Genomic DNA, 12,794 nt, shown 5'->3' on the forward strand with positions numbered 1-12,794 from the left:
GGGCGGTCTGGCCGCCTGGAAGGGGCAGGGGCGTGCGCCAGGGCGGCCGGCCCTCCCGCGGTTCATCGCGGGTTACCCAGTCGGTCCGAGAACGCGTCAGTTGACGTTCGCGTTGAGCGCCCGAGCGCCCCCCGTTAAGCTCACGTGCTCTTATTTACACGCTTCACTTTGATGATGATCTCGTTCTAATTGCGCTAAGAGTGAGTTTTTTTTGGACCAATTCTAGGTGAGCAGACTTACGTGCACCGACATGCAGCACGTCACCGGGTCGCCGCAGCAGTTCTGCCTGCGATGGAACAACTACCAAACGAACTTGACGAACGTGTTCGATCAGCTGTTGCAAAGCGAGTCCTTCGTGGACGTGACATTAGCGTGTGATGGACACTCGGTCAAGGCGCACAAGATGGTCCTCTCCGCGTGCAGCCCTTACTTCCAATCCCTATTCTTCGAGAACCCTTGCCAGCACCCCATCGTGATCATGCGGGACATCAAGTGGCCGGAACTGAAAGCGGCCGTTGAGTTCATGTACAAGGGGGAGATCAACGTCTCGCAGGAACAGATAGGGCCCCTGCTCAAGGTGGCCGAGACCCTGAAGATCCGCGGTCTGGCCGACGTTAATGGAGAGCAGGACATTGCGGCCAGTACCGGGGAGGTAATAGCGAGACCGGCTTCGAAGCCTGTGCCCCCGTCCACCCCTACGGGCCCCGAGTGGGGCCGAGATTCCCGGGGGTCGGATCAGACTCAGCAGTCTCAGAACCCTCAAGAAGGGGACGGGCGAAAGAAGAGGCGCAGATCGGGGGACAGGAGCGGCATCAGCAGTCCCGCTGAGAGTGCCAGCACCGAAATTGCGGAACCCCCGGCCTCGGTGGAGATGTCCCCGGCGCCCTCGGGCACCCCCGCTGCCGTAGAACCTTTGCCCTTGCCCTTAACGTTAGCACCGGCCCAGACACATCCTCAGGGTGCTGCTGGGGACGACATGGAGATAAAGCCCGGCATCGCCGAAATGATCCGCGAGGAGGAACGGGTAAGTCATAATAGTTTTATGCACGCCACTCTGGTCTTAACAACGTCGAGTTGACGTTGGCAATAAGGAATTCGACGATATTAAAAAATAAATTATTAATCGGACAATCGTTGCTTCTCGCCTTTGCCTTAAAATTCGATATCGCCCTCGTTTATTATTTATCACAACCGGCTTTCCATTTTCCATCTCACTCTCCATCTTTGTCCTGCAGGAGATTCTCATGTTATTCCACACAGCCTCCAGCTGACTTTACACACGCACGTAACGCTGAGATAAAAAAAAACCATCGTAATCTTAATCCTCCCTTATCAACGATATGTACAAGTAAACATGAGTCTTAAGCTCATTCCGCACCTGTGTGACATAATAATTTAAAAAATAACGTACAATTAGGTTGGTTCTGCGTGCGTATTACCGTGGCAATTATACTCTCGCAGTGGTTCTCAGCTGAGTTGTATGCTCTCATTACGACCGGCCCGAGTACCATTTAGCTCAGTTTTTTAATTGCAGACTTCCATTTTGCGGTTTATTTTATTGCCCGTGGACATCCAACCCACATACGTGACGGTAAATGTCGAGTAAGAGGCACTGCTTTACGAGATATTGACGATTATTGCTTGAGTATCCTCTGGGGATGGGAAATAATTGCCGAAAAATAACTACGTGCCTGTGGTTTGGGTTTTCCACCCGTTCCGAGTGTCGGTAAATTTCGCCCCTTTGTCGATGCTTCATTCCACGTGCCCGTAGTTTTTCAATTTTTAACGATTATCTTCACAGAGGTTCAATGCAAATTATTTTTTTATTCTCTCCACACTTTGCGACCAATTCCCCATCGTCGTCACATTTCATATTTTATTCATCAACTTTGCCAGTATCCCCTCAACACCAACCCTTATCGCCACCCCCTTCCTCTTTCCTTCTCAAACAACGGTGTCATTATGTTGTACGAAGTTTATAATAAAAATATTATATCGATTTTTTTCGTCCCCTTTGTGTAAAACCGATGGCCAGCTGTTTTGCACCACCCTATATAACAAATAATAACCAGAAGTGAGATGGGTTTATTGTTCGGGAACACACTTGTCTGGTTAACCCCAGAGAAGGTTTGGGGCACTCTTGATAATTTGACGGTTTTCACGCCACGCGCGTATATTGTGAGAGGAGCGGGAAATCTTGGAAAAATAACAGAAAAGGCGAAATAAATCATCGAAAAATACAGACGAAGAGGGAGGAAGAGACGTTTAGCGGGAAGAGGTCAGTTCGAGAAAGGACGCTAAAGGGATAACATATCGCTTAAAATGTCCGAGAGAACAGATTATCCCTTCAAAGGGACGGAAAAAGATGAGAGTTCCTCTCGTGGGGGGGGGACCATGTCGTGAGAGGGCAAATTGACAGAAAATCTCGTTTGTACTGAACCAACATTTCGTGAAAATGCAGCATGCGAACCCAGAAAATCGATTCAAATCGATTGAAATGTAAACGTAATCGCGTATGTGCAAAGGGGAGAAGGAGTAAATTCGATTAGGAAGGGGTGGAAAATTCGTTGCAAAAAATATTTATATGAGAAGTGGAAAGGTCGGTGTGACAGAAGTGTTCAGTTGAGGAGAGAGACAAGGCGGACCCGGGCGCAAACGACAATTCCGCCTACAAAATCGGGGACCTGAGAGAAATTCAAGTCTAAAATGGGAGAGAGACGAATTCGAAATTCAAATACGAGACGAAAAAATTTATCGCGGAGATGAAGGAAAAGCCCGAGCCAATTCACCTTCAAGGAGGGAAAGGGTGATCCCAAGTCCTCCACGGGAATTCGGACTGAATTAGAAGTCGAACTCTCCGGTGGCGGCCGCAACCGCCCTCACTCGTCTTCCCTATTTACGTCAATCGAGTCCGGCCCTGCTTCGGGCGGTATGGCGACCTCTTCGGAGAACGACAGATGGGACTATTTGCATTTAAAAAATTATAAATAAACCGGCCGAAAAAGATGCTGTGTTTCGTCGTTGTTCTATATCCGCAGGATTTTATTTTTCTTGTGACCGTGCGGACATTCTCGCTTTTAAGGTCCTTAAGGCCGGCCTCGGCCGGGGGCTCTTAAAGGCAAACGAACGGACGAAGACAGAAAACGCGAGGTTTATTATATTTATGGACAGTGTTGACGTTTCTCATTTGTCTGCGGCCCACACATCGCGCAAAGGTATATTTGAACGCATATTTTTTAATAAATAAAAATCCGAAGAATTCCGGGGAAAACGCAGCGCTAAGGACCCGATTTGTCTTAATACAGCCCGCGAGGTCTCACACACGACCATCTCTCCTCGATAATTATTAATAACAACGCATGGATTAGATGACGTGGATACGTCCCACGACCCTTTGACCGTTCTACGTGCCCGTAGTTTTCATGATTTATCATTTCACGTGCCCGTATTTACGGTCGCTTTTCACGGTTTGTCGTTCCACGTGCCCGTAGTTTTAGATATCGAAACACTTTTTAATGCGTTCCGTACACGAACGTCAGCAGGAAGCTGGGCCAGACCCACATACGTACATTTCTCAATTATTATTAATAACAACAAGATGGAGAGGACGATAGAATTCGCTAATCTAGATTTGCTCCGCGGGCCTGTAATTGAGGCAATAATTTCGCCCACACGTTGATTAATATAAATAAAATATAAATGGTACCATCCTGTGTTGCGCTATGGCCGCCTCAACCTCAAACTTGACTGCCGGAGGACTCGCCCCGTCTTGCGGCATCGATCACGGCAAAATATGAAATTGTTAATTGTGAAACGGTAAAAAAACATGTCCGTCCATGTTGTGTTTCGTGACATCGTTTTATTACACAACTTTCAATGTGTAGCTGCTATGCAATTTCGAGTCTAATTCAGGAGAATTAGAGGTAGCTAGGTTTTCAATATTTTATTCACTATCCCCTCAAATTCTCTTCATCATCGTCGTCGTCGTCGTCGTCGTCATCATCGTCATCGCTCATTGAAATGCAGCTTATACGCACGTCTGAAGCCGGCCAAATCCCTAAATATAATGCCAGATTATTTTAATTCTTAATCGTAAATTGTCCAGTTTCACAATGCATGACTGAAAGTACTGGAAGCCGGCTTATAATGCATTTTATATAAATACTAAATAATAGTGTTGCAGGACTGGATTAGGGGGCCGTGCACTTGTGCGGTGCACACGCGGAGTGCGGCCCTGTCTCGGTATTTACCCATAAGAAACGGGTTTTATCGCTGGTCCCACACAGCCGGAGCGGTTATTTATTTTGAGGAATATTATAAACATAATTATATATAAAGAAATGCGCTTTGTGGGCTGTAAAGTAATTTATACGGCCAGCTCAGAGTCCAGACGATAAATACACATGGGAGACACGAAAATATTCAGACGATCATGTGTCATTAATTTTGTTTATTATTCCGCGAAATCTAAATGGGACAATGCCCTAGTACGCACCTGGAGCGATTGCACCTCTCCCCGATAATTAAAATCTTCGTCGTGATTTCTCTCGAAAGGCATTTTGATATTGATAATCTCACCTGGCACTTATATATAGATCTATTAATCAAACCCAAGATGTCTGCCTGGGGCAAACGCCGCAACTCGAGCGATTATATTTGTCTGTTTCTGACAAAATAATATCTATAACCGCGATTTATAGACAGGGCCGTAATCTGACTGAAACCCCGACGAGGAAAGAATGCGCGCCATTATATTATTATTTCGTCCGATGTATAAATCTGTCCGGGTTTATGTACGACGGGACGGTCATTATCCAATTTATAACCTTTTGGGATGTAGTGTAATTTTTCCCACCGTCCAGGGCTGTATCGGGCCGAGTTCGCCTCTAAAACCGCCTTTGAAGTGAGGGCACGGAGGAGCCCCCCTGCCTGTGTTCGAAACAGGGAATCGAACTATCGTCCGGGTTCCTCGGGATTCCCCAATGTTTTAGGGTTGGGATCCCCGGAACGTTCAGGAGTGCCACGAGCATGTCCCATATTTTGCGATTCGCCCAGTAGGTCTCCAGAATCCTGGAAATATTTAGATTTTTAGCCAATTCCCAAAGAGTTAAATCATCCGGGCTTAAAAGTATTTTCTTTGAACTTTTGAGACGGATACAAATTGGAGAATTTCCCACAAAATTATCAAAGTTTAGGACTTCCTGGACTAGTCCAGAATTTCCAGGTATTTTAGAATCAATTAATCTCCTCGCAAGGGTCGAAAGAGTCTGCTTAGACTCATCTAAGGAACACTTACTTGTCAAGACAAGAACGGTCTATTCAAAGTTTCAGTTCTGTTTTTGCTTTCCACACACGTTTCTCACCATTTTCGTGATTGTTCATTTATCACTTCGTGATACTCACGATGTTGAACCAGAAGGCTACGAAGATATTGCGTTAATGGCCAGTTCTTGTTACGTTGCTCAAATTAAAATGGAAAAGGAGGCAGTTTCGGGGTAGAGTCATGTCGCAAAGACCTGGAAGACGTGTGCTCGTCAAACAAAGATTTTTGTGAGGACCACGTCGGCGCTTTTCGATACTTCAACCGATGGCTTCGCTAGTACTCCAGAGATGTCTAGTTTCCCCCCTTCATCTCGCTAAATCCCTTGGGCTCCTGGCTATCGGATCCAGGTTAAGGAACTGATTCGTCGGTAACCTCCTCGATTTTGAGGACACATTTCCGGTGAAATTTCCACTGAGCACAAGTCTCGTCGTTCCACTTTGACATTAACTTCTTGCTTTTCACTGCAGCATGTCGCCCTCCTTATCTGCCGTTTTGCTGCTGCGTTCGCGTCAAATGGACACACCAGAACCATTCAGTAGGTTTCTTGACCCTCGAAAATTATAGACTGGCCTCGTTAATTAACACCTTAATTAACTTCTCGGAGACTGGGCTCATTAGCTATTGAGACCACGGATGCAGCGTATAGCTTGGAGATCAAAGGAAAAAATGGCTGCGTAACAGCGGCAAGGTCACAACGCGCTCTAACCTAACATGCTGAACATGAAGGCGGCTTAATATGTAGATTGACGGTTGACGTGACAGATGGCACATGACACATGGCCTTAACTTCGTATAGTTGGAAATTGGCGATTGGCCTAGCGGGGTCGGAAAGTGTCTCTACAGCTTCACCTTTTCTCCTTGCTGGTTGTACGCCATCTTCGCTAATTTCGCACCCCCATTAATCCACACTGGGCTGGGAAAAATGGCACTTTGTTATGTCGTCAGCGAGCTTTGATGTTCCGAATACACTGAGAACGTTTCTCAATACCCGTGCCTTAAGCTCGCGTAATACGCAAGCTCAATGCTTCAAGCTTTTTCTATTAGGTCCCAAAACATGATTTATCGCCTCTTGGAAAACTGCAGTTATTGTCAACTCCAAATGGCATTCTAAGATATTTATAATGCCCATCGGGAGTTACGATCTATTGAAATGTTTATCAAGTTTCGGTGATGGATATCTGTCTTTGACAGTTTTGGCATTTAAAGAGCGTTAATCAACGTGCATTCTCCACTGTTTCCTCCATTAAAAGAGTTGGCCTGGAGTGAGGAGATTGCGATTCTCTAATGAGGCCAATCTTTTCCAGATCTTTGACGAGAGTTCGCACTTCCAACGATCGTCGTGCGACCATCCGTATGGTGTGTAGGCAATGGGTCGATTTCACAAGTTTATTTTATCGTTTATTTCATCATTTATTTCACAAGTTGCTCTATAACCACCACTGTTGTCAGATGTCTGCGAACTTTTCGCCTGTCCTAATCGCCCGTAATTGGATCACGCCTTTCGTGGTTTTGAACATTTATCTATTAGATGGCCTGATTCATTGCAGTTAAAATATTTTGATTCGTGAGATGTGATTTCCTTCGAGTATGGCCGGTGCCTTTGTTTAAATGTTCTTTTCGCTGGTGTGTCGCGTCGGTCAAGTCTCTCGATGACCGGTTTATTAAGAGAGACGTCATACTCTAGTAGCCGCCCGCAAATTAACGTATCGAGGTTTCTCATTGGTGGGGGGCGCGCAGGGATTCGGCTTAAATTTAGCAACAAACGAAATTTACTAGTTTTTCTCTAAAATCGAGAGTTTGTTATTTACGGGCGATTTCCTGCAGCTCGATCGTGGGCATTAGAGACTCGCAACGATTTTCACGAATTTGGAAAATTTCGTCAGGAGCTTCCAGGATACTTAGATTTCCACGAAAATTCTTCAGAGTAACTGGATTTCTGGAAATTAACGAGTTTGCGCTTAATTTCTCCGATTTTAAGGATTCAGATTATTTCGCCATCGCAGGGTTTTCTGAATTGAAGGAATTCCTACAGCTTCCGTTCGAAGATTTCGCAAAAAAAGAGTTTCGCTTGGATTTCCGAGGTTGCCGGGGGGTTCCCTTTCGCGCACCCTCGGGCGCATCTCCGATCTCTAGCAATTCGGATCTCGATTAACCCGAACTAACCAATTTGATTTTTTCGACACCGCAGTGTTTTTTTTTGTTTTTAATTGCTTCTCATTCCCGTTATAATTTCCCTTAGTTTTACGACCTATATTAACGAGTAAAACATTAACGTTACCATCGATTTCTCAATAATAAGTTTAAATTATATTTAATGACGGCGCTTTAGTATATTTTTTATGGCGCCCATCATTCATTTACTTTTATAGTTCGATATTATGCCCGTAGAGGCCGGGCCAGGAATTTCAATCATTATTTCGCAGGTTTTTATGTTTATTATTTATTATGCCCGATGGTCGTTTCGAGGAATTTATAACGTTACAAAAAGGAAAATCGAACCGCTTTTCTACGAGGGCGCGTTTTCCATCATCGTCGCCCGGTGTGTAACGAGCGCTTAAATATAAATGAGGGTTAATTTGGCGCGTGAAAGTTAACCCCAAATATTGAGCTTTAAAACATTTGCCCTGAATTTCGTTCAATTATTGCCCGATTGTATAAACATTGTCATGTGCATTTAAGAAGGGAAATGCTACAATTTTGAATTTGTATAATTAAGCTCGATAGGAAAACGTTTTTCCTGATAATAAAGCCCAATTTTTACCAGAGAGAGGGAGAGAGAGAGAGCGCGGAGTTTTCATCAAACAAAAGCCTTTCCGAATAAAATAAACATAAAAAAGTAAAACAAATTATGCGTCCAAGTTTTGTTTTTGCAAAAAAAAAAGAAAAAAGAACGCTGCTATATGTGTGTGTGTGTGTGTGTGTGTGTGTGTGTGTATGTGTGTATGTGTATATGTGTGTGTATGTGTGTGCCGTTATTGAACGGTCCGGCCTCGTCCAATACCGTTCGCGATCGCTTTTTTATCGCTTTTTCTGTTTCTGCCTCATTTTTCCCCTCCTGATATATTCGGATAAAACCCCTCACACCATGGGAGTTATGATGATGACGACGACGACGACACACTTTTTTCCCTCTCTTTTCTGATTCAAACTTAGTTACCTTCCGTAACCCAAACGTGGTTGAACGAGCCTTGATGAAAGGGAAACCCTTCGGAGCTGTCGCGTCACGTTTTCCCGACGCTTTCCCCCATTTCCCGAGATGTGTCCGACATCGTGTAGAAACGATGGCGTCTCGAATTCCCTTTTTAAATCGTTCGCCAGGGTCAGACTCGGATGAGAAGCGAGACCCAGGTCAGTTTTATTACCCCGACGTCTTTCAAATTGGGTCAGGTGAACTTAGATCCGGCGTGCGAGGCGGCCAATCGACACTTGTAATGAGGGGGTGACACGGAGTACGGCCCTGGAGGGAAAAAAGTTTCTAAGGTCAAAGGAATGAATCGATAAGTTTAAGTGCATCAGCATCAGCGCGCGGTTTCCAAGAGCGGAGGAGCAAATTCGAGGCCCGTTTAAAGCACTTTTCCGACCTCTTTCGGATTTATTTTAAAGAGCGGTAAAGAAGTCGGGCCAATTCCGGCAATCGACCGTAAGGGGTGAACTGCCACGGGGGTGCATTGTAACGGGGTGGATTTAAGCGATAGATCGAGGAAAAATTGAGGCTTGGCAAGGTCATGTTTGGGGCTTTAAAAAATGTCGCGTATATAAAGTCTCTCTCGAATAGGGAAAGTCTCTAAATTTTCTTTCTGTCCTTTCCGAGGTGCGATATATTCAACATTTATCATTCCCTGACATGCGACAGTCAGTATGTAGCCTTAAGTGATAGGATGATGATGGTGATAATGACGAGTCACGTATAACGCCAGTTTGAAGGTTTAATTTGTCGAAGGTTGTCCATAGTTTTTAACTTTGGTTACGTGATTAAATAAAAAATTCCTGTCCTAGTTTCGTACACTCCTGGACGTTTCGCCGAACAACGAGCAGCAGAACGAACCGATCGGCAAGTAGAATCGCAAACAACCGAAACGCCTGAACGACAAGCGGAACGTTGTATGGTGTATTTGCAAACGGTTTAGCGCGCAATGCCTTTGATGTTCGGGGAAAAACCTACAAGTGATGGGAAAACCGCAAACCTTTCCCGAGCAGGGACGACGTGTGAACCAATTTGCAAACGCGTTTGTGGCCACGTCCAAACTTGAGCCTCGTTTGTCGTGTGGTTCGTCATATTGTTACGCACGGAGCTTCGAGCTTTAATTTAAATTGCTCGAGAAAGCTTTTTTCTAACCTGAACCAACCTTCCAGGAACGCCTGGGACAGAGTTTTTCATTTCTCCCTCCAAATGGAAATTTATTTCGTCTGGATGCGGTGTCGTCATGGCTGCACCGAATTTATGGTTCCCGTTAATATTGAATTATAAAATGTATTTTATTTATTTCGCCTGTGGATGTGATTCATACCGTATCGGTGCATTTGCGTTGCAGCTCTCGAATAATAAGCAAATACATAAATTCTCCTCGGAGGAATGTTTGAAGTGCAGGGGCGGCTTTGCAGCTGGGGCGTATTCAAATCTCGAAACCTTAAGAATTATTAGCAAGTCAAAGACCTTTCGTCTTTGTATGTTTTTATTTTGTCCTTATAAATGAAAGAAATTTATTACCGGGCTTTATCGGGAGGATGTAAATTTCTACTTTTTGCCATTCCCATTAATACACGCGCCACAAAAATATCTTCGGTATTTTTATGTCTGAAAAAAGGTGTTTTTGGGACGACGCTGTGGGGCAATCACTAAGTATTAAAACGTCAAGGAGAGAGACCCTTTGGGTCTGGTATGGCCCGCATGGAGCTGAATTATTTATATGTAGATTGACCAATTTATGCGTTTACAATAAAAACGGGCGTATAATTTATTTATTACTCCGTATTTATTATTAATATATTAATTGGATATTTTCCTTTTGAGAGGTCGTAAATATGTGCCTTGTGTACATACATATAAGCCAGACGGCAATTTATTACTTGTGAAATATTTAGAACAGTCACGTAGCATCGCTCCATCTCATTCTTCTAATAGGGAATTAGTAACTACCATCGATAATAGTAAGAAAGCTTTTGCTATTGTCGTAAAAATGCAGCAGTCCCATTGTTCAGTGCGATGAATAACATGTTATTCATAATTTTCGAGCATGTATCTTTATAATGGCAATTTTGAGATAAAGCAAGAATGTGACTAGAACAATGGTCCTAGAAATTGCGCAAGCTACACCCCTGCGAGGAATTTTTAAAACTCGAATATTAACTTATTTATAAACCAATATGGTATAAGCGAGTCAGAAATATAATTTGTTAAGGTCGCTGACTCACCGCCGCCTCGGTATAAAAATAAGGGAACGACCTTTCATTATTTTTATATGTCTAAAGCCGCTGCTGTGCATAACAGATGTTATGCTTTTTGTAATTATATCGATCGGACCCCATGAACGGGGAGTTAACTACGTCGCTGTACACGACCCCATTTCAATTTTTTCAACGGGTGGCCGGCAAGATTGCCCGATCTAGCACCCATCGACTTCAAGCCGAAGGTAACAATGAGATGCAAAACAAATGTCGCCATTTAAAATTCGGAGGTAGGGTGGTTACGCCACTGGACTATAGTGAGCAGACGCCAGGCCGTAATTATTTTTATTATTTTAATATCCCGGCGCAAGAAAATCGGGTTCACGGTCGTTATCATTAAATATAGTAACTTTTATGCCCCGACAGACCATTTGCTCTTGATTACAGTGTAATAATACACATTTACTATATGGAAGTCTCCTAAATGAGCATATTACAAGGCGGTTTTTGTCCGTTGTATGAGATATTTATGCTTACGCCACTGCGTGCTAAAAAATATACTTTTACGACCCGGAATAAAAAAAATAATAGAATATTATATTAGTTAATGCTCCCCCTTGTCGCCTCCGGGAGGTATATTTATTCCGAAGTTATAACTTATTCATATCAAATTAGTTTTTCTCTGGTGCGTTCGAAAATAACTCATCCCTCCAAAATGGAATTTGTACCGTAAAGTGTTATTACGTGCGCCGAAGGAATTTAGATTTATTTGACGTGGAGGTACTTTCGTTTTACATTATGTCACGTTGGAGATGCGAGCCAGAAAGCTTTTTATCGACCACCACAATAAAACGTAATCATGCAAAGAGGCAATTAAACTTAGATTGTATATAGACTAAATACAGCATGTTTGTGCGCACATTACCTATATGGGACACGACATTTAATTTTGAGTCCGTATATAATAAAATTATTACGTAGGTACGTCCTTGCCCTCCTGACAAATTAACGTTATTAAGAGGAATCGATAGTTATGTTTTGTTAGAAACAATTTTCACGGAAATTGTCAATTACTCTTATTAGCGCAGTTTTAAGATTATATACTTTTTTAATGTCGTACATCCTTTTGCGCAATCTTACCTGTTAATCACACGAAACTAGTCAAAAGGAATTTTGATCAATTCGCGAATAAATAAATTTTCGTAGTCGAACGATAATATAATAAGGATACTTCAAACTGCGTCATTTTGACGTCATTCGAACACGGAATTGCTCGAATGACACTTTGAAAATAATCCTGGGAAGTAGAAATGTTCTCCGACGAATGACGTCAAACTGCCCCATCCTAGTACTCTCGCACAACGTATAAAGTTAACAACCAACGTCATTTCGACGTTAGCTCCGGAGAGCGTGCTGCTCCCTGGTATGAAGAATCTAAACGTCCGGGAAACTCTCGCACATCTATTTAATATAAGGAATGTGCATCGCATTTTTAAACCTTCGGGAGCGGTAAGGCGGAATTTTCGCAAACATCCAAAAATTCGGAAACAGTTCACAGAGCTCTGAAGGAGTTGAACCAACTCCTTCAATTACCGGAACGTCGAAGATGCGTCCCAGACATCTCGGAAGTTCTGAGGTTGAATTGAGACTCCTTCGAGTCGATCTCTCAACGTCCAGTCAGGTAGCGACGACTATCAGTTAACGACTAACTAGCAGTTGAAGTGCCCTCGAAGCCGACTCAAACCGAGCGTGGAAGGAAAGATATCCACGTGAAACGCCTCTGCAGTAAACGGGGCCGCCCTGGCCGTTTCGCTGTGAGTTACTTCACACGTAACTCGGCGAGCCGCCGAAGGACCGGTCCTCAGAGGGACCAAAAGGTTTTTTTGGAAGCGTCAATAATGGAATCTCGAACGCAGCGCGAATTCGAAAACGTGGCTGGCGCAGCTGTCGGCGACACTAAATCGCGACTAGTCGCGATGTGCGTCCACCTTCAAAGTCTTGAGTCGAGTTTTGAGGGTGTTCGAGGGTACCACGAGAACCGCACGGGACTTTCGGGGGGAGAGAGAACATGGAGCTTTGTGGTGAC

General features: G+C 43.9%; 1 protein-coding gene across 4 annotated transcripts in view; it reads left to right on the top strand.

Annotated features, from left to right (window-relative positions):
* LOC136349431 (protein bric-a-brac 1-like) overlaps positions 1–12,794 on the top strand; it is a 143,854-nt gene that overhangs the window by 22,759 nt on the left and 108,301 nt on the right. For all 4 annotated transcript variants that reach the window (XM_066300968.1, XM_066300970.1, XM_066300969.1 and 1 more), the window contains one exon: positions 227–1,024. In XM_066300968.1, the coding sequence (XP_066157065.1) occupies positions 227–1,024 (798 nt within the window). The remainder of the gene's footprint in view (positions 1–226; positions 1,025–12,794) is intronic.

This window comes from Euwallacea fornicatus, chromosome 37 (assembly GCF_040115645.1).
Source record: "Euwallacea fornicatus isolate EFF26 chromosome 37, ASM4011564v1, whole genome shotgun sequence".
Classification (NCBI taxonomy): domain Eukaryota; kingdom Metazoa; phylum Arthropoda; class Insecta; order Coleoptera; family Curculionidae; genus Euwallacea; species Euwallacea fornicatus.